General features: G+C 43.4%; 1 protein-coding gene across 1 annotated transcript in view; it reads left to right on the top strand.

Moving 5' to 3' along the window:
* Positions 1–22578, top strand: part of LOC137357071 (ankyrin-1-like) — a 183208-nt gene that overhangs the window by 135810 nt on the left and 24820 nt on the right. The window contains exons 35-41 of the mRNA XM_068023055.1: positions 385–490; positions 4172–4303; positions 5946–6089; positions 17062–17584; positions 18688–19099; positions 19899–20078; positions 20393–20494. Of these exons, the coding sequence (XP_067879156.1) occupies positions 385–490; positions 4172–4303; positions 5946–6089; positions 17062–17584; positions 18688–19099; positions 19899–20078; positions 20393–20494 (1599 nt within the window). The remainder of the gene's footprint in view (positions 1–384; positions 491–4171; positions 4304–5945; positions 6090–17061; positions 17585–18687; positions 19100–19898; positions 20079–20392; positions 20495–22578) is intronic.

The following is a 22578-nucleotide window of genomic DNA, read 5'->3' as shown; positions in this document are numbered from 1 at the left end:
TGAAGAATGTCTGCCAACTAGAAGGACAAGGGCAGCAAATACATGGGAACACCACCACCTGCAAGTCACACACCATCCTAACTTGGAACTATATCGCCGTTCCTTCACTGTCGCTGGGTCAAATTCGTGGAGCTCCCTTCCTAACAGCACTGTGGGTGTTACCTACCCCAAGGACTGCAGCGGGTTAAGAAAGCAGCTCACCACCACCTTCTCGAGGGCAATTAGGGATGGGTAATAAATGCTGGCATCCCCCGAATGAATAAAAAATAAATCCAGGAGGCAACATCCACTGCCACCTCTGTTATTCAGTGAGAGTCAATGAAAGTGACTGATTTCTCACTGATATGCATTGAGATGTTAAATAAGGAGTAAGTATTTTAACAGGTCTTTAATACTGTGCTTGGAAATGTTCCAGCTTCACTGAGTGCCCTAGAACGTGCGGAAATGAAGATGTCTCTGATTGCTGAGCAACTTGGTCTAAGCTGGGCTGGTGAGTTCAAGTTTAAGAGTCTTCATTTCTGAAGAACTGAATATTTACATTGTGCTTGCTTCTTGAAGCTCAATCCTGCAATTGTGTTTTTTTTTGTCTCAAATATATTGATCATATTCTTGTCATTTTATGAGGCTCGCTACTCAATTTTTTTACAGCCTGAGAAAAACAAATAGGAGTCTGGATTTTGGATAGAATTGCAAGGAAGTGATGTTGAATCTTTCACAGACCTTGGTTTGGCCACAGTTGGAGTATTAACATGCGCTTCATCTCGCTTATTGTCAGAAGGATGTTTGAGTCATATAAACAGGAAAGCAAAGATTCATTAAAAACTGCCAAGATTGAAAAGTTACAGGCATCAAAAAAGGCACAAAAACGTCTTTTTTCTTTGCCCCCTGGGACAGAAGAGGAGATTAAGGGGAATCTATTAGTGTTGTAAAATAATGAAATGATTTAAGAGGGTTGGGGAATCAGTAAAGATGAGCATACAGTCAGGGTTATTAGTGCAAGAATGAAACTGTACAATGATATCACCCAATGGCTGAAGATAACCTGGAGTTCCTTGCCACAAATAATTATTGAGGCAAATGTTATAGCCCAGGTTTTAGGAGAATGGCCAAAGTGGAGTTCAGCTCACTCATATGTTCACATTGTTCATTTTTCTGTCATTTAACACCCTTGCTTTGTCTTTCACCACACCATTAACATACCGTTTGCCTTTGCCCCATGACCTCCTTGTCAGTTATTCTCTGTGACCCTCTGTCCTGTCAACACCTTCCCTTTTGTTATCTCTTGCCCCACCCCCGCCTTATTTGCTTAAAACCTATTACATTTCTAACCTTTGCCAGTTCTGATGAAAGGTCACAGACCTGAAAATTTAATTCTGCTTCTCTCTGCACAGATGCTGCCAGACCTGCTGAGTATTTCCAGCAATTTTTTTTTTTTTGTTTTTATTTACTCACGTCTCAGGTTCACCTGCACCAGTATCTCCAGGGTAGGCTGCACTGAATTTTGTGATGATTTTCCCACACCTCCCCCCCAGTTCTGAACTGGCTCCTGGCACCTGAAAACAGATTTCCTGGAGTATACTTGGCAGGGCAGTGTAAAATCTGCCAAGGCAGCTGCTCAACTTTTAAAGGATGCATTGTACTGGTGGCCAGAAAGTGCAGTGGAAGCATGTGTGGAACACATTGACCTTTGGTGCTATAGAATTGGAGGTCCTGCTTCGAGAGTTCTCCAAAGAACGTTGACCCGACTCAGAGCTGGTGTAACAGCACCAGCACAAACTGTACAGACGGAGGTTACTGACTGACTGACTGACTCCAAGCAGTCAGCCTAACTGAAAATTAGGAAAAGGTGTGCTGGTTTCAGAAACTAGGTTAAATGTCCTCACTTTGCACACATTTTCTGTGGGTCTCATCCATCTTGTCACAAATCTACTGCATCCCCTGAAAGGTCTAATTTAAAGCAGTGTGAAGAGTCAGTATCCTTGTGTGTTCACTTGTACAATGTGCTATGTCTGGATGGTGCATTCTCCTTGAGGGTAGAGGTGCTGGACAAGGAAGCAATCAGATAAACTCAGGCATGCAGCATAAGGCACTCTTGTGGGTTGAGTCCCAACTCTACAACTCTCCTCGTATCTCATGAATGAGTTTGAGAGAGTCACATCATCTGAGCAGCAACCTTTAAGGTGCACATAACATGATAAAATTAGAAGCACAAAAGGAGGCCATTTATCCCATCATGCTCGCTCTTCAACTGGAGCTGTCTACTCTAATCTTATTTCCCTGCCTTTTCTGGAATTTGAACATGGTGGCTGGCATTTAGAGCCCCATAGGGACTGGAAGGGAGGCGGTTGGAAAATAAAATTGTGAGGGAAGGGGGACTAGTGGAGTGTCCATTGTCTTCCCAACGCCATGAAATTTAGTCCAGGCCGAGGAAAGCCAAGGACAGCTTTGCCAAACCACCCCCCTGCCCCTCTCCCCACAAACACCCACTCAGAGAGGCCAGTTCAGACCCTGAAGTGGCCATTTAACGGCAACTTCCCACCTCCGCTCCCATTTATTATCTTTGGAGGGACCTGCCACCCGGTGGCCTCCTGGCGGACTCTGTGCGGGTGTGGGGGTCCCTCCTCTTGTGCAATCTATGGCCCACGGAGGGAAACCACAGCAACAACTCCCACCACCACCACCCCCCCTCCCAACCATTCCATCCGCACCACCTTCATCAACCACTGTCCCCTCACCATTAACCTGCCTGACTGACCCTGGTAACCCCAATCCCACCTACCTGGATTCCGGGGCCTCTTATACATTTGGCACTCGGGCGTCATGCAACACCTACAGTGATGCTGCTGGTACTGCTGGCAGCTCTGGAGGTGGGAGTTTATCCCTTAAAGGGTCAATGGGCACTTAATTGACTGCCCGCTATGGAATGCTTGGGTTTTGGAAACAGGGCCGAGGTGGGTTTGACTCCTGCCTTCTGGTCCGTCACCAGGACCCCTGCCGTTGGTGTTAAATCCAGCCTGGTGTCCAAATGAAGGATGAGTTAATTAGCAAATGCTTTTCCTTCAATTATTGTCGAGATTCTTCTGTTTTTTTTTCTTTGGGTTCCCTTGTACCTTGTATCACTCTCCAGGCAAGAGAGCAGGTGAATAACTGGCAAGCAGGTCTCTGCCTGTCTTCAGATGCTGAGCAGTCGCTGGAGTTTACTTAATCCTCCCTTACTGTCTGGTGGGCACAGTACCTCATCACTGCTCAACATCACTGCAATGACCTGTCTAAGGTGAAGACTTGGTGGAGAGATCAGATCTGTCTTACCACCTTCCAAACCCACAACCTCTGCTGCCTAGACTGGACACGGGAAGCAGGAGCATGGAAACAGCGTTCCCTGCAAGTTCCCCTCCAAGTCACACACAAGCCCAACTGGAACATTCATCCTCACTGGGTCAAAATCCTGGAACTCCCTCCCTAACAGTACTGAGAGTGTACTGGGAGTGCAGGGACTGCAGCGGTTCCAGAAAAAGGCCTTCCACCACCTTCTCAAGGGAAACCAGGGCTGAGCAATAAAGATCAGCCATGTCAGAGATGTCAGTCTCCTCTGAGAATGAATTTTAAAGAAAGAAACTTTGTGGAAAAGCAGCTGCCTGGTGAGGAGGTACTCCTCTTGTTGGAGCAGAGTTGGAGGAGTAATCTATCTTCAAACATTTCCTCCAGTGGAAGAAATTAACATGAAAACTTTTCATGTCAATCTGAAATAAAGAAAGAAAATGCTGGAAATACATGGCGGCACATCCATAATTAATCATCTGAAAAGGAAAAAGATAGGTTTTTGGCAAAGAACCTCAATCTTAAAGTTTACTCTCTCTTATATCAGATGCAGATGGACCCGCTCTGTATTTGTAGCATTTTCTGTTTTTATCTCAAATGAGGAGCATTTGGAAGAGGCCTGCAAGCAGAAGTGAAGCCTCTGCTGGTACTCCTCTGGCCTTGAGCCAATGTTCCATTGGCAATACTTCCCTCATATGGAAGGGGTGCCCAGCCCCTCAGCATCTCTTCAGATGACACAATATCAGTAAGTTATTTTCAAAGTGTTCCCAGCGACAGCTGTCAGTCTGGTTCACGGAGTTTTCCTCTCTATGTTGTTGTAACTTAACTGTTCATCTCCGCCTGTTGGTTACAGAGTTGGCAAGAGAGCTACAATTCTCCGTCGATGACATCAACAGGATCCGAGTGGAGAATCCCAACTCACTACTTGAGCAGAGTGCAGCACTTCTCAACTTGTGGGCCACCCACGAGGGCAAGAGAGCCAAAAGTAGGTTCAAAATTAAACCTCAGCCAGGGCTAAGTTTGCAAAAGACCAAGTGGAAAAATTTATAAAAAGGCACAAGAGCAGAATTTCCGAGAGTTTATTTTTCTGGACAGAATTAAGAATGTAAAAGCGACGCCCAGCTAATGCACTCGATTCTGTGTAAGGAAAGGAACTGAATAAATATTGGGTTGGTATCTGTATTGATGTTCTTAGGTATTAGTTTAGACTGAAATGATCAAATACACTACAGGATACATTGGTGCTTCGACTGTTGGGGAGTAGTCAGATGCAGTCAGATCTCCGGTCTGGAACAAACAAACTAGAGTTGAATCGTAGAGGTATGCGAACTGATGAATGTTTCAGAGATTTTCTTGCATGTACGTTGCATATTCCTGAAGAGGGTAAATGGGGTTTGGTAGGATCCTTGTACAATGTAAGTCAGCTTGAGCATTGAAGGAGGCTTTGGAGAACATTGTGCCTGTGCCAGTGCTCATAGAAACATAGAAAATAGGAGCAGAGTAGGCCATTCGGCCCTTCAAGCCTGCTCCGCCATTCATTATGATCATGGCTGATCATCCAGCTCAGTAACCTGTTCCTGCTTTCTCCCCATACCCTTTGATCCCTTTAACCCCAAGAGCGATATCTAACTCCTTCTTGAAAACATACAATGTTTTGGCCTCAGCTGCTTTCTGTGGTAGCGAATTCCACAGGCTCACCAGAGTTCTATAATGGCACAGACTGGACATCCTTTTCTTATTCCATATGTCCCTGTATATTGAAAGGATGTTGAACAGAGCCATAAAAAAACAATATGATGCAATTGAACTGCAAGTGGGTAATTCTGCCAATACAATGTTTCCAGCCTGCTGTTTCTCAATGAAGTAAGTGATTTCTTCGAAGAAGGAAGGAATTTTGTTCTGGTTTTTAGTCTTTCAGTGGGTGGTATCAGCCAGTAACAACACAGAACAAAATGGCAATCTGTGCCCGTGCTGAAAATTACCATCAGCATTACATTTGCAAACGATACTGAATAAATCTACCACAGAAATGTAATGCTGCGTATATTTATATAAATGTAAGAAAAACACAGCTGAAAGGCTACAAGGATGGCTAGCATAGGCCAAGCAAGTGGCAGACTTGTGTGATGAAGAAAGGTGGTCGTCTCAGGTTGGGTGAGGGGAACTTTACTCTGCACATAACCCATGGTATATCTGACTGGAGCATGTGTTCCATTCTTCGTGGAGAACCATCACAGGATTTGGTGTAAATGACAGTAAAGTATTTGTTCTGCTTGATGAATTGCTATTCTGAAGAGCAATGATGTGGATGTAGATACTCAATTAACAATGGGATGGGTAACACGTAGGAAGTTGGGAGTAGTTTGGAAAGTCAGGCAGAACATTTTATTTCATTGGGTATAAATTTTATAAATAATACCCAGATGAGGCCATTGAAGCAGACAGTGCTAACAGGCTCAAGAATGAGTTTCTGCTGAGAGGAGACTGAGGAGCTGCTGAGTGAGTATGAAAAGAGTTGGCCTTTTTCTGTTCCAAAAGATTCTTCATGTTCTGAACTCTGTTGATAAATGAGTGCAATGAGTATTGTTATCTTTCAATGTATTGACCTGATGCTTCTGTCTTCTTAGTGGAAAGTTTGCACTCAGCTCTGAAGAATATTGACCGCAATGACATAGTGAGTATGCTGGAAGGGTCCGATATAAAGAGCCGTACTCTGAAAGGGAATAAAAGGCATGTGGAAAGAGATCATAGCCTGTCTCCTGCTGTAAATGGTAAGCCTGAACTCTGCTACATTTCTAGCCTGTCAACTGTTGTTGTTCCCTTTTGTACCAGTACTTTGCTTGCAAGCCAGACATTCGCGTCACAAATCTCGATATAAAAAGTGGAATGTGGGGTGTCGTGAAGGGAGCTATCTCTTGCACTTGAAACAATGTCATCCTTAATATTCAGGTGTATGCATTTACATTCTTCTGAGTATGACCGAATGCAAGTCATGGCAGTGTTATGGAGAAGAAATCAAAAGCTCAAAAGATGCAGCAGCTCATGAAAATCATCTGCAATTTTCCAACCTACTTGTGGACTTGTCTCACATGATAGTCCTGCCAAGTGCTAAGACATGGACAATTCCAGTATCCTAATTCTAGATTGTGTACAGTGCGTTAGAATGCCAACCTGAACTACCACCATGCGAGAAAAGTGGGGCTGAGCAGTCCCAACAATTTACTGTTTTAAGATACTCGTTTGGCAAATCAAAAATAGGAGGCATCATCTATGAGCAATAAATTATTGGAGTGTATTTAAGCTACCTTCCAATTAAAACCTAATTCAGCTCCATTGAAACCTATTTCACTTGAAGCAGTGAATGTCTAGATTATCTTGTTACCAAATTCAACTGGAGGTATTTTGACTGATAATCAACATCCAATCAAATGGTCATAGTGATTATTAATAGTGTAATTTAATATAATGTAGCCTTGAAAAAAACTCCTTCTGTTCAATGTGTTTGTTTGCAGTTGGGGTGTTGTGGAGTATCCCATATCCCAACATCTTTACGGCAAGAAATCCATACACGTAAAATTATTTTCCCTTCAACTCCACATGGCCTTAACTTTGCTGGTTAATAGGGTATTAAATAATTGGAGCATTTGCAGATGCTTCAGTCTATGTAAGGGTAATTCTAACCACTCTGAAGTGGCCCGCTTCGGTCATTAAGTGTCAGTGTGGCCTAAAGCAGGATCACGTCAACACACGGCCAAAGTGACCTGAAGTGTTTGTAGCTGAATTCATGTTCTGTGTTTGTCAAACGTTTTCTTCTGGTTGTCAGCAATTTACTTCCTGTGCCAAAGGTGAAACTATTTAAACTTTCTGTCACCTCTCTACCTCTGATGCTATGTCAATATCTGGCTTTGTGCCATCTTCTGCTCTGCATGTCCACTGGCTCCATCTCTCCATCTCAGTTTTGGTAATATTTTCCTCAGGAATTATGGAATACCAATCACACTCCCAATGTTGAAAGCACAGAACGGGGAACACCAAATTGTAGCACTGTTGCTATTTCTGGCTTTTGGTAAACCTAAAAGTTCACTGAAGATTCCCCATAAGATCTTCCTTGGCCTGTTCCTTCATGGAGCCTCTTTTATCCAACAAAATATGACTGTAACACTCTCATTTGTGTAGTTCCTAATCATGTTGAAATGTCCTCAAAGTAATTCGCTGGAATGGATTACTTTTGAAGTTCACACGCTCTTGTTCTGCAGGCCAGTACAAGTCGATTGTGACTCAGGAGCTCCCTGCAGACAGCAACTGAACAGCTAGGGCTCCAGACCTTTCCATTACTCAAAGGATTGTGCAATCAACTGAGGACTAACCAACAACAGCTGAGACTGTGACTGCCTCCTCGACTTCCATGACCCCAACTATCACGTGACAATTGTTTCAGCCACCATGGCACTCCATTTTTAACATTGCACATATACAGGGAAGGATTTCACATACTCCCAAGACAAAATATCGTTGCATATCCTCAGCCCGTAAACAACAACAACTTGTATTTATGTAGCACCTTTTAATGTCCCAAGGCATTTAATAGGAGTGTCATCAAACAAAATTATACACCGAGCCAAAGAAATAGACATTAGGACAGCTGACTGAATTTTGCTCAGAGAGATAGGTATTCAGGAGTGCCTTAAAGGAAGGGAGAGATTTGGGAGAGGTTGTGAGGTTTAACAAGGGGATTTCAGAGATTGAAGTTAAGACAGCTGAAGGCAAGACCACCATTGGTGGCCAAAGGAAATCAGGGATGCACAAGAGGACAGAATTGAAGGAATGCAGATATCTTGGAGGATTGTTGGGCTGGAAGAGGTTACAGAGATGGGCTGGGGGTCAGGCCATGGAGGGATTTGAACACGAGCTTGAGAATTTTTAATTTGGTGCTGGTGGATTTGGAGCCAATGTGGATCAGCAAGTACGGGAGTGATGAGTGTAAGGGATTTGGTGCGAGTTAGGATTTGGGCAGCAGAGTTTTGGATGGTCTGAAGAAGGTGGAAGATGGGAGGCCGTGCGGGAGAGCTTAGGGATAGTCAAGTCTGGAAGTAATAAAAGTATGGGTGAAGGTTTCGACTGCTGATGGGCTGAGGCAGGAGCCAAGATGGGTAATATTATGGAGATGGAAGTCGGCAGTCTCAGTGGTGGAGTGTATAGAAAGGTTTTCATTTCATTTGCTATCAATCAAACTGCCGTACACCAGTCTTGTCAATAATTGTGGAGATTTCTGTGGCCTTGCCTGCACAGCCTATCCAACCCTTCATGATAAAAAAAAAAAGCTCCATGTAGGTAACAGGTCTTGGTGGGTGAGGAAGGGAATGGTTTTCATTTGAAGCAGGCCATGAAACTTGTACTTCAAACTGTGCAGATTGGCAACTGATCTGAAGATGATCCTAATGCCTTGAATAAGTGAGATAGATTTATTATCCCAATGCCATATTCTCCATGCCATAATTTCCCTGGGAATACTGAAAGAGGAGATTCAATGAAGTTAATGCTGAAAGTTGCCTGCATGTGACTGAATTATACTTTAATATAAACATCATTTAGAATGGGTAACCATCAAAAAGGCATCATCTTTGTCTACCAGAAAGCCTGGTCTTAAGCAGGAAACAGGACCGTTAGACGTATTTCAGCAAATTCAGTGTCACACAGCATATCTTTTGAAAGCAGGTTTGTCAGAGGAAGTGTTTAAATTATCTCAATTTGAAGACCACTCTCTTTAACTCTTCCAGTGTCAGCAATTCAAATTGAACTGTCCATGAGTGGACTGGGGCTGCTCCCACCTTGGATATATCCAAGGGGACACAGTAGTATCGGCTTTGCTAATTTATCTGAACCAGTCAACTCCTCGTCCTCCTCCTCCTCCTCTGCTGCAACAAGAGGTCACAAGGCCCTTTACAAACACATGGAACACACCAAGCTTGACCTTAACTTGGAGGTTTGGGTGTGGGAGATGGAATGTCTCTACCTGATGGTGTCCTGTATGACAGCAGGAAGAAATTCCATTCCCTGAGTAGCTATCACATTGAGTAGAAAGAAGAAAGCATTTGGAAACATTAAGTCCTGAAAAGCAAAGCATGTCAGCAGGATTTTTCCCCCCTCATTCAGTCTCTTGCGTTTATTGAACATCTAATTGTTTGAGGAAAAGTGGTGTTCTCTTTGCTCTGCATGTTGTGATGCTGCTTGTTTCTTTTTTATGTCATAGAAGTAGAAAAGAATTTTTTTCATTGAAGCATCTATCACAAGTGCCATATAAGTGGGGTCATGGGTAAAAGATGAAACGTCATCCTGAGGGCTCCATTCTATTTAATCAGACATTGGGGGTAAACTTTGACTTGTGGGCGGCCAGCCAGAGGAGTAGGCCGGCCCACCACCTCCGCATTCCGGCGCCAAAGAGGCTGATGTGATTTTCAGCTCCCTGGGCATCATTCAAATCTGAGCTGGGAGCTGCCGATGGCAAGGCAGCTCACCAATTACATTCCATCAGAGTATGGGCTAATTGTGACACCAGCAGCAGCAGGTAGCTTCTAAAGGGTGGGTGGCTGAGAACGAAGAACATCGAAGCAGCCCTGTTATTGCCATGAACTGTTCAGTAAGACTACTGATCCCATTATGAAGTAATTACCAGCCCCTTGATGGTCGGCACAGACTCGGTGGGCTGAAGGGCCTGTTTCAGTGCTGTATCTCTAAACTAAACTCAACTTAATACTGATATCAGCAGTTTCAAATCACGCCGAAGGCTTCCTTTCCTTTATGGTCCATTCTTTGGCCTTAGTGACTTAATTATGGCGGTAATTTATGATTTAGCAGAACTGTAAATGACCGCCTCCAATTTTTATTAATTTCCACTATGGACAAAAGATTTTCCTGTCATAATTTTGGGTATATGTGTTTTTAATCACTAAAAGTGTAAAGATTGAGACCAAGCTAAAGGTAGGCAAACGAAATACTGACCAAAACAGCCTCAAGGAAGCCTCAATAACTTGTAAATGTTAATGCACACATCTCTTAGGCAACTAGTGGTCACCTGTTGTTTTTTATACAGTGGTTGATAAGATGTTATGGACCATGCAGTGATTTTGAGCATTACAGGAGATTGGCCAACTTCTATTCACCATCACAAGATCCTTTAAGTTTTCTGCGCAAAGTGAGCACCCCCAGGCCAGCCTTAATAATGGCCAGTTACAACATATAAGTCCCTTCGCTCTGCTGTTAGCCTGTAAATACACCTCAATCTCAGTACGAGTTAGCGCACTCGCTCTTATATATCCCAGTTCCCTTGCCTCTTTCAGAGGAACCCTGTCAAACTATTAAGAATTGGAAATGAGTCTGAAGTTATCTTTGCATGGAGTGATTGGGGGCCAAACTGATTTTCTCAGGATCTTTAACAGTCAATGACCAAGAGTCTATTAGAGTTTTACTAGATTGATGAATGCTGTGGACTGAGAGTGCCTATAATTTGAAGGAAGATGCCAATGGAGTACTAACACTCATCCAACCAGGTTCTTTGAAACCATTTTTAAGTGAGCCTCTTCCCATTGAGTATGGAAAGCTAGCCAGTCTACATCCTGCACAGTTGTCGATAATTCTTTGTCTGTCACTTGAGTTAAGAAGGAGTGTGTTTCCCATTAGTTTTGACACAACAATGGGCAGTACAGATATGAAGTGAGACTGCATGCCAAAAGAAGCTATGGTGCACACATTTGCTTTGAATTTTTTCATTGTTGCCTGATTGAGGATTTCTCTTTGCAAATTGATCAATTTCTCGTGAACATATCTTTCTTAGCTTCCTCTGATTCTGTTAACAGAACAGCAGCATGCCTAACAGGGCAAGCCAGACACTCATTCGAGGGTCTGCAGTAGTTCCTGACCAACGAGAGCCTTTTTCATCACCACCTGTATCATTCGCTGCACATCCCCAACCCTTCCTCAAGTGTGTAACACTTTTGTAATGCCTTACTTCATATGCTTGTAGTCCTGCCAATTCTAGTGAAATCCATGTTAAAAGGAGCTGTAAACTCCGCACCAGAAATATTTTGTGGCATCAAGTTACATACCGTAGGAAGCTGAGAGTTTCTGGTGTAATGCTCACTCATGTCTTGCACTGTATTTTTCAACACTAACTTCATGCCAAGAAGGTTGAAAGACCAGTCAACTCCATAATACCTGAGAGCAAGGTGATCAGTTTTACTAAAGGAGAAAGCTATCTTTGCGTGTCAAGTAGACATTGTAGCTGTACAAATGTAATCTTTCTGCCCCTGTGCACTTGTACCTGGTGTGTGCTATTGCAATGCTGGGTACCTAATGTTATTGCTGAGGAAACCAAGCTCCAATTAGGAGAATGTCCCCTCCTCTCCAGTGTCCTCCAGTCTTCAGGCTCTGCCTTTCTGTGCATCTATCTTGACCTGGCAGACCTTTAGGCCTGTCAACCTTACTCTCTGGCATCCCCTCCTTAAACCCGTGCAACTCTCAACTATCTCCCTACCTTTGAAGCATTCTCAAAACCTAGCTTTTCCGTTGACTGGTTTCTCACTTGTCCTAACTTTCCCACTGTGGCTTCTATCTCCCCCTCTTCTTCTCTTTGAAGTTCCTGGGGATATATATCTCTCTGTTATTCATTCACGGATGTGGGTGTCGCTGTTGGAGGGTACGCCAAGATTTTGACTGACAATGAAGGAACAACAGTATATTTCCAAGGTGCAATATAAATACATGTTTTTTGAGGTTGTATATTACGTAGAACATATAGCAGAGAAACAGGCCATTCGGCCCAACAGTCCATGCCAGTGTTTATGCTCTATCAAGCCTTGTCCCATTCTTCCTGCTGTAACTCTATCTCATAATCCTCTATCTGGCTGATCTAGCTTCCCCTTAAAAGCCTCTATAATATTTTCTGTAACCACTCCCTGTGGTAGCCAGTTCCACCGCTTCAAAAAAGAAGTTTCTTCTGAATTCCCTGTTGGATTTCTTGGTGACTATCTTATATCAGTGGCCTCCAGTTATGCTCCTCCCACAAGTGGAAACATTCTCTCTGTATCCACTCGATCAAAACCTTTCATAATTTTAAAGACCTCTATTAGGTCACCCCTCAGCCTTCTCTTTCCAAGAGAAAAGAGACCCAGCCTGTTCATCCTTTCCTGATAGGTGTAACCTCATAGTTCTGATATCATCCTTGTAAATCCTTTTTGCACCCTCTCCAGTGCCTCTTTATCGTATGGCAACCAAGTACTCCAAGTGTGGTCTAGTCAAGGTTCAATACAAGTTTAGCATAACCAATCTATTTGATAATTCTGTTCCTCTCGAAATAAACCCTACTGCTTAGTTTGCTTTTTTATGGCTTTATTAATCTGTGTCACTCCTTTGTGATTTGTGTGTTTGTGCTCCGAGATCCAGCACTGATTCTTGTGGGACCACACTTCCCACCTTCAGCCACTCTGTTATAACTCCCCTTTAACCCAAGTCTCTGCCTTCTATCTTGCAGCCATCTAGCTATTTGTCGCCTGACTCAGCATGCTCTGGCCTTTATTCATTAGTCCAGTATGTGGAACTTTATTGAAGATCTCAGAAGGTTCCAGGTTCAAGTCCCTCTCTCAGACTTGAGCACAAAATCAAGGCTGACCTCCAGTGCAGTACGGAGGGAGTGCTGCACTGTCAGCAGTGCTGCCTTTCGGATGAGACGTTAAACTAAGGCCCCGTTTGCCCACTCCGGTTGACTTAAAAGATCCCGTGGCATTATTATGAAAAGAGTAGGGGAATTATCCCCAGTGTCCTGGGCAATATTTATCCCTCAAATTAACATCACAAAAACAGATTAGCAGGTCATTATCACCTGGTTCTTTGTGGGAGCTTACTGTGTTCAAATTGGCTGCCATGCTTCAACAGTGACTACACTTCAAAAGTACTTCATTGGCTGTCAAGTGCTTTGAGACATCTGGTGGTCATGAAAAGCACTATATAAATCAAAGTCTGTTTGTCTTTTTGGAAACCTAGATATATTACATCGACTAAATTGCCCTTATCTGTTCTTCCTGTTACCTCTTCAAAGAATTCAATGAAGTTGGGCAAGAAAGAGTTTCCAGTTTGAAATCCATGCTGACTTTATTATTATATTTTTGGTTTCTGTGGGTTTTCTATTTTCTCCCTTAGTAGGGATTCCATTATCTTTCCTGTCACCAATGTACTATCTCCTTTCTGAAATGTAAGTATGCTACCTTCTTAAATATTGTGATGCAAGGATGCTCAGTGGAGGCAGTTTGGCCTCTGACCATCCACCTTCACAGCACAAAGCTACTCTCAGAGCTCATCATTCATAATTGGAGGTTATTTCTCTTAACGGAGACTTGACTAGTAGAATTCACCACCTTCTGTACAGCGCAAAGAAATGTATGGTGTGATATCCAGTAGAAATCACGTGTAGGCACACACTAACACAAGATTTTAATGAACAAAAATTCCAAGATTCACATTGAGGTCAGTTAATTCTACATGTCTATACGTCTAAAATTCATTCCGTATTTCTTCCTGGCAATGCATGGACTTGTGGCGCCTGAATGACGTTCCTGCCGTTTTCAAAGCTGTGGAATTCAAACGCACTGAGTAGAATGTGCCTAAAGTTATTTCTGTGAAGAAACTCGGGCACTTTGTGTTATAATTGAACTTGTCTGATGTGTTTGCTTGTGTTTCGTTTTCTCTCAGAATGGAATAATTTTGTACCAGCTTTGCGAGCTGTTAACTCCAGTCGCATTGGGACGATGGACCACATCCATTCAGGCAGTTACTCTCTTTGTAACCAGGGCAAAGAAAAATGGATTCTACATTTTGCTGGAGTCTTGAAAAAAAAATCCCTTATTTTATGTATTACTTTGGTTTTCATAAGATTTTTTTTCTTGAATCACAAATGCATGGTGATGCATTTCAATAATTTTATAAGTTATCCTAATTGTAGAGTTTGATCATCTAACTTTCTGCCTCCCCGCCCTATTTTGTATTAGTTCCCATTTTTTACATGATTGATACAGGCTCTTGATCAAAACTCCAGCACAATTAGTGATCCTATTCCAAAGGCCTTGAACACTGGCAAGCTAATGCTTAAGGAAATGAGAACACTCAAAAATGAACCCATAGTTTCTCATTATCACACTCATTATGAGAGTGTTTGAACAAATTCTCTACCTTCTTTCAACTTGCAAAAACATTATATTGGTTGATGGGGCTATAAATAATTTTTCTTTGCGTGAGTGACTATCTTTGGCCTTTATTAATGATCAACTATGTGTCCAGTTTCACGTAGAGCACCTAATATGAGTCACAGAGGTGATAGATTAGTAAACACATGAAAATGGGAGCAAGAGGGGACCCATGCATTCCAAATGTACCCGGCTTTCCACCTGAAGCTCTTCAAAGTGCAGTTTATCTCCATTGAAGGTGATGTACCATTGACATTTGTACAGATAATTCAGCACAAGACTTTAATTATCATGTTCATGGGATGATGATCCAAGAGTCATGATGATGATTTTAAAGGCCGATTCACTGTCCCGGATCAATCTCATTATTCTGTCTTTATGCTAATTATATCAATTAAGCCAATAAATTCTTCTTGGTAGAATTGTCTCAAAACAAATGTATTAATTTAACCTCTCTGATGCTTCTTTAAAGAATTTGATCCCATAGTAATTGATGCAATGCTCCCGGCTCCCGTTCATTAGTATCGGATCTGAGATATAATTTTCATTGTTCCATTTAAACCTTATATCAGAATTTATGTTGTTACAAACAACACCATGACGTGGTGGGATGGTATTCAGCTTGACTCAGTTAGAGTGCACTCACTCTTCCGGGTCAGACCAATATGTGTTCAAGTGCCACATCAAGGTTTGAGCACATAATCGTTCCAAAGCAGAGCTGAGGCTATCCTGCATTGATGGAAGGGGTGTTAAGCCAGTACCCCTGTCTGCCTACTGAGGTAAAAGTTAAAGAGGTCAGGGCACAGTTTGGAGAAGAGCAAGGACTTCACCCAATGCCCGAGCCAAGAGTCCTCCCTCAACCACCACCAAAAGAAATGGATGAACTAGCCATCTGATTGAGGGACACTACTTGCACAGTTGGCATCCCTGTCAATGCACTCCAAAAGTAATGGTGCAAAGAATTTTGAGACATTTCTGTTTCATTGCACTGCATAACTATGTATTTTATATGAATCAAACTTTCCTACCTTCATCAAATGTTCTAGGCGGTCTTTAGCAGAAGGGCTACCTCGAGGGGAAGACAAAAAGCAGAAAGCTAAATTCATACAGCACATTAGTCAAGTGATGGAGCAGCATTGGGGGAAGCCGTCAGGCACCTTAAAAAGAGGGAGGGAGGGAGAAAGAAAGTTCAAGTTAAAATCATTGCAGTGTCTCACGGAAAGTGGGTTGAGTCTTTAGTGCTTCCTGAAGAATTGCCAGTGGCTTAGATAAACGAGGTCCACTCTCCCACAGCAGGTCAGGTGAAGTGGAGGGTGAAAAAAGGATAACAGAAAATAATGGGGAGAAGAACATAAATAATATACCTCTGATGACCTCTTCCCTACTCTCAAGGTCATATCTAGGAGACTAATGATATGTGGAATCCTTGGTGGCTCAAAAAATAGTGAGATCCTGATAGTTGAAAAGGATATTCAGTAGTAATCGATTGGAGTTTAACTAACTTCACATATTAAGAAAGGATGAATCCCAATCTTATTGATTCCCTTCAGTGCATGATAGAGCAGGAAGGGGACTGCCAGTGATAAGATTTCAAGATCAGGATTCAGTGATAATCTGAGTGCTGTGCATCAACAAACTTGTTAAAACTTATGTCTAGTGAGTCCTTAGTTTGACAATGTGTTAGTCATCATTAATATATATAAACCAACAAGCAGCAAACTCATTGAGACTGAATAACTGGAGATTGAGATTGTGGAACAGAAAGTCATGGATATTTGTTAGATACAGAGAATAAGATTAAACCGTCAATGAAACATGAAGAATTTACAAGGTCATCTGTCTTGTTGTAGACAACAAAAAGCATGAGATCAGCAGGCAAGGAGGCACATGCATATGTTGAGATTCTCACTATTTTGTTGTGTAGTGGAGCTCATTTGGGGTCCTTATTAGAACAGAATAGAAACAAATTTTGTCTTTTATTTTATTTCTTTTAAACTTGTATTGGGGCAAACCAAGTTTTGAGCGATGTTGCTCTGGTTTTGCCCATTCGTACAGGCTTGATCTCAGAGAGATATTGTCGTCACCCTTCCACAATTTCTTTTACATCTTCCTGAAGCGCCTCCCTCTTTTTGCTCCAGCTCGATCAACTCACTGTCCTCCACTTTATAAAGTTTATTGAGACTATGTAACGAATCCCATAGAAATGTCATGTGTTTAATTTGTTCCCACAATCAGCAGTTTCCCTGGTTGCTTTTTAATCCTTTTGCATTTTGTGTTTTTGTGGTGAAGCTTGAACTCAAAAAGTTAAATGGCCAATGTATTGCCCTGCAGAATTCGGCACATTCCACAGCTGCCAGTGAAACCAATTGAGATGACAGTATTGATTGAGTAAAGCCTGGTGGTGTAGGAGGTCTCTGGTGGTCCATCTCCCCTGCCCCCCCCCCCCCCTTCCCCTGTACTATCAGTTGTTGCAGGTATGGCTTCTGCAGATGTGCTCTGTCTGCTTGTGTAGGTTTCACCACAGTACAGGATGAGATGCTTTCACCCGCTTCACTTCACTACACAATGCCATCTCCGCTTCAAGCTGACCAGTTCTGGAACGATGTCACAAGCCTGGATGGTACTCCCATAGCACGCACTGACAACGATTCCCTAATGGAGATATCAGATGTCAATGTTTGGTCATCGGGTAACATGCCACCTCTAGTTGTAGCAGAAGACTCCTCATTGGACTATAGCAAAGCTGATGAATCATTTCCTGCTGAAGGATTGAGTTCCTTAAATCTCACTGAGGAGGACACAGTGGATTCAGATGCCATCAATGGGCTGATAGATTTAATCGACAATGAAGGAGGTCAGAGGTCAGAGAGCAAAGCTGAGATGACAGAAGAGGAGAGTCCGGCCAAGCCGGCAGAGGAACTGAATACAGAGAATGGCATTTCTGTTATTGCAGGACAATTTGTTCGATGGACAGGATCACCAACCTTGAGAAGAGAGAGCATAGATTCCAAATGGCCAGACCAGAATGTGGACAGGTAAATGAGAAATTCATTTGAGATACTGAAATGTGCAAGGCAATTTCCAGTGATGCATATAAGGGAAAGTCTACCCTGCGGTATAATGCAAAGAGAGTATTTTGATGATAATATGTAAACTTGCGTGTAATTTCATCCTGTTGAGCCCTTTACACTTTCACATCAATGATTTTTTTTTTGCATCCCGGTAGGACATGTCACCTGATTGAATAACTGCTGACACATCCCAATAAATGGCAGTGTGATTATTGTGGAGAGTCCCTTCTCTGGTAGGGGCCTGGATAACTGCTGGGGTTGGTATGTGTTGGTTGGAGCACTTTGAGATTTCTCCGATAGCTAGCGGCCAGTTTAACGGATGCTGTTTCCATTTATTTAACCCACATGGGCTCATTTTAACACCTTATTGCCTCGTCAGGCAGGAAAGTACAGTTTTATTTGAAGAGACTCCTCCTATTTCCCCACAGAACGTCCCATTTTGTGACTGACTGGGAGTGCAACTGATCTGATTTCAGACCCCCCTTCAGAATGGATGAAGACCAGAAGGAGCAGAATTCCATTTAATTCTGCTTCCTTGCTTTGGAGAAAGTGGTTCAGCTCGCTGGTCATCATCCTCTTTGGTAAGGTGAAGTTTTTCTTCACTTTTACCTGTCTCTTTATTTGTCTCTGGAGATCAGGAATCTGTCAATAAAAATAAGGGGAAGTGGCACAAGACGGGCACAATGGGATGGGCTGCCCGATATACCCAGCCCCTGTTATGTAATTCCATTGACTGCAAAGGAGCTGAATATGGAAAAGAATGGAACCCCGCCCCCGAAACAACTTTTAGTCCCAAAAGTTTTTAACATTGGATTATTGAAATTGCCCTCTTCCTGTGCATACCTGTTGGGAACTTTATTGAAAGTTTTGTCCCTGAAACAGCCCAGAGCCAGGTTAACCTGGACACAAAACTCCAGGTTATCTTCCCACCCTAGTTTCTCAATATGAAGCGGTTCCCTCCATCTGTCACTTGCACTGATGTGAAGTTAGTCCTGACATCATGTACTATGTACATTCTTCTCATTTCCAGAAGAGTTAATTTTGTACCAATTTATTGTTTTTCAAAGCTCTCAAGCTTTACCTTATAGCCCCATTGTGTCATACCAACCAGTCAGTGAGGAGGGAGGACAAGTCCCCGAGTTTGAAGCGACCTCTTCTGTGCCCTCAACAGCTGACTCCTGGAAACCTGGCTTCGTCCTATCACAAAAGGAGGCCTGGGCCAAGGTACTTGAGCAAAGGCCGACGGAGAATTTACCTCACGTTGCAGAGCTGGGGTCAAGCAGATTGAGGGTGACTGAGGAAAGGCTATTGCAACCAGTGGAGGACAAAGCAGACCTGAAGTCACTACACTGCTTGGATCTGAAAGATATGGAGAACCCCCTTTGTTTACCCTCAGGGGACACAGCATTTCAATTTAGCGCTGATCCACGGAGCAGCTGGATAACTGTGGAAGAGGAAGAAATGGTTTCAAGTGAGGAGGTGAGAGGATTTTTCCTTGGCTTTAACTATTAGACATGGGCTTAGCAATATAGAATAGGGGAAAATAGCAAAGAAACTCCATAATAAGAGTATTATGTATTTCCAACAACATAATGTGTTTTGGGTTAAACGAGATACCGCCCTCAGTTATTTCCAAAGCCTGTTGCACACCCTTTGAATGAAGTTCTGTGGACAAAGACCCTCTGGAGATCAGAGTCTTGTGAATCTCCTATATTCAATGCCTCCCTAGCAACGCACATTATTTCCCATCCAGCAATGTGGGCATATGAACTGCTCATGGATTTTTGCCTGTCTCACTATTGAGACAGGAAAGCAGCTGAGATGAAATAACCTTGGATATTACTGTTTCGCTGAAGGAATTTCTGAGCTTTTTTCAGGAGTCTTCTGTGGCTGGGATCACATTCCAAGCCCATGTCTTATCCTCCACTCCACCGTACTTTTAAAGTGATTAGTGCTGAATATTTCAAAGCAGTTTCGAGTGAAACAGAATGCTCCCAGTGCTGGTGAATAAAGAGACAGCCTGGTGCATCATTCATCTTATAAACTCAAAGCTCTCAGCTTTCACTCCCTTAGCTGGTACCGCACCAGCCAATCCCAACTGGAGCAGGAGCTGGGGAGATACAATTGGCTCAATCCCCTCAACTCCTGAACATCCTGCATCTGTTTCCTCTTAAAGGATATGCCAGTGTGTATGTCAAGTCAGGACATGATCAGGATTGGCTGTGTTGTTTGTACCTGCCCCCTGCAGTTGAATAGCCCATCATCATTCATTTGCTAGGCTCACTTGGGCAAACTACCAAAGGTACCTGTAGCACCAAACCTCAGCAGCAATCAGTGCCTTGAGGAAAGGAGGGAGGAGCAATGTAGAGGAACACAAGGAAGTACAAATGAAAACCTGGTTCTTCCTGACTGGGAAGTAATTCATCAGAGGATATTCTTCGATATCTTCCCGCAACCGGTTATACTATTAACATCGGTTACAGTTGTGTGGGCAATTTTAACTTCTTTTGAACAGTGCGAGATTTTCTTCAAGGGACTCTCTTACACCCGTGGAGAGGTTTATTAGCAATGGGAACTGGCATTATTCATCCAAGCTTTGACCAGCATGACAATCACTGGAGCGATAGTTTCCCATTTACTGTCGACCACAATTCCACTTGGATTCAGGGGAGAGGGCAATACAGGGAGGTTATTCCACTGTTGTTCCTTGTCTTATGTATGTCAGCCAAAAGCTGACATGAGCTTTTGTGAATCCAACCTTGACATTAACAGAATATCCAGCAACAAGCATTGAGTTTGGCCTGGTGCCTGGACAGGCTGGAGTTAAAAGAGGGGATGAAAAGCAAGATAGTGGGATTGGACAAAGTACAACGGGTACAGTGAAGAGGTTAGAACTTTCTGATCGGACGACATCTATTTCAGCTATTGCACAGTTACTGTAAAGCAGATATTTCAAAGTAGACCAGAGCTTGTGGAAAAAGTAAGGGGCTACTTGTTTTTAAACTGTAAGCTAGTGTCAGCCAGTCTGGGACATTAATAGATTGAGTAATATTCAGTGCCTGTGAACCAGGCCAAATCAGGAGTTGCCCTCCCTATACCTCAGCGTGAAGGGCAAAGTGACAGGCAGAAACGTGAGCTGAGTTCCAGCCAATCCGATGGCCCACACTGTAATGTGCACAGACGGTGTTTCCAAATATAACCACTCGCTGACATGCTGGGCATCTTTTACCTCTTCCCATCCCTGATTAACATTCTGACAGGAAACTTGTGGCACATCCATGTGCTTTCACTGCACAGAATGAGACTGGACAGTTCTTCAAGTGAAAATCAAAATGCCATGGGCTGAGAATGCCAATCAAATAATCCTGAACCCTGAGAGGAGATAATCAGGCAACTATTTATGGGAAATAGACAAAGGAAAAAAAAACAAGATGAATGTCTCTGTGTTGTATGAAGCAGTTTGCAGTAAGAGTCTCATAAATGCATCTGACGATTTTGATTTGCCCAAAGGAGAGCACGATAAATTTTCTTTTCATTCATGGGATGTGGGCATCGCTGGCTAGGCCAGCATTTATTGTCCATCCCTAATTGCCCTTGAGAAGGTGGTGGTGAGCTGCTGCCTTGAACCACTGCAGTTCGTGTGGGGTAGGTACACCCACAGTGCTGTTAGGAAGGGACTTCCAGGATTTTCACCCAGCGACAGTTGAAGAAACAGCGATATAGTTCCAAGTCAGGATGGTGTGTGACTTGGAGGGGAACTTGCAGGTCATGGTGTTCCCAAGCATATGGTGCCCTTGTCTTCCTAGTTGGTAGAGGTTGCCGGTTTGGAAGGTGTTGTCTAAGGAGCGTTGGTGCATTGCTGCAGTGCATCTTGCAGATGGTACACACTGCTGCCACTGTGCGTCAGTGGTGGAGGGAGTGAATATTTGTGGATAGAGTGCCAATTAAGTGGACTGCTTTGTCCTGCATGGTGTCAAGCTTCTTGAGTGTTGTTGGAGCTGCACCCATCCAGGCAAGTGGAGAGTATTCCATCACACTCATGACTTGTGCCTTGTAGATGGTAGACAGGCTTTGGGGAGTCAGGAGGTGAGTTACTCGCCGCAGGATTCCTGGCCTCTGACCTGCTCTTGTAGCCACAGTATTTATATGGCTACTCCAGTTCAGTTTCTGGTCAATGGTAGCCCCTAGGATGTTGATAGTGGGGGATTCAGCGATGGTAACGTCGTTGAATGTCAAAGGGAGATGGTTAGATTCTCTCTTGTTGGAGATGGTCATTGCCTGGCACTTGTGTGGGTGAATGTTATTTGCCACTTATCAGCCCAAGCCTGGATATTGTCCAGGTCTTGCTGCATTTCTACACGGACTGCTTCAGTATCTGAGGAGTCATGAATGGTGCTGAACCTTGTGCAATCGTCAGCGAACATCCCCACTTCTGACCTTATGATTGAAGGTAGGTCATTGATGAAGCAGCTGAAGATGGTTGGGCCTCGGACACTACCCTGAGGAACTCCTGCAGTGATGTCCTGGAGCTCAGACGATTGACCTCCAACAACCACAGCCATCTTCCTTTGTGCTAGGTATGACTCCAGCCAGTGGAGGGTTTTCCCCTGATTCCCATTGACTTCAGTTTTGCTGGGGCTCCTTGATGCCACACTCAGTCAAATGCTGCCTTGATGTCAAGGGCAGTCACTCTCACCTCACCTCTGGAGTTCAGCTCTTTTGTCCATGTTTGAACCGAGGCTGTGATGAGGTCAGGAGCTGAGTGGCCCTGGCGGAACCCAAACTGAGCGTCACTGAGCAGGTTATTGCTAAGCAAGTGCCGCTTGATGGCACTGTTGATGACACCTTCCATCACTTTACTGATGATTGAGAGCAGACTGATGGGGGGGTAATTGGCCGGGTTGGACTTGTCCTGCTTTTTGTGTACAGGACATACCTGGGCAATTTTCCACATTGCA

The sequence above is a fragment of the Heterodontus francisci genome, chromosome 47, assembly GCF_036365525.1.
Source record: "Heterodontus francisci isolate sHetFra1 chromosome 47, sHetFra1.hap1, whole genome shotgun sequence".
Lineage (NCBI taxonomy): Eukaryota > Metazoa > Chordata > Chondrichthyes > Heterodontiformes > Heterodontidae > Heterodontus > Heterodontus francisci.
Note: the sequence above shows the minus strand (reverse complement) of the source record. Positions and strands in the feature narration are given on the sequence as shown.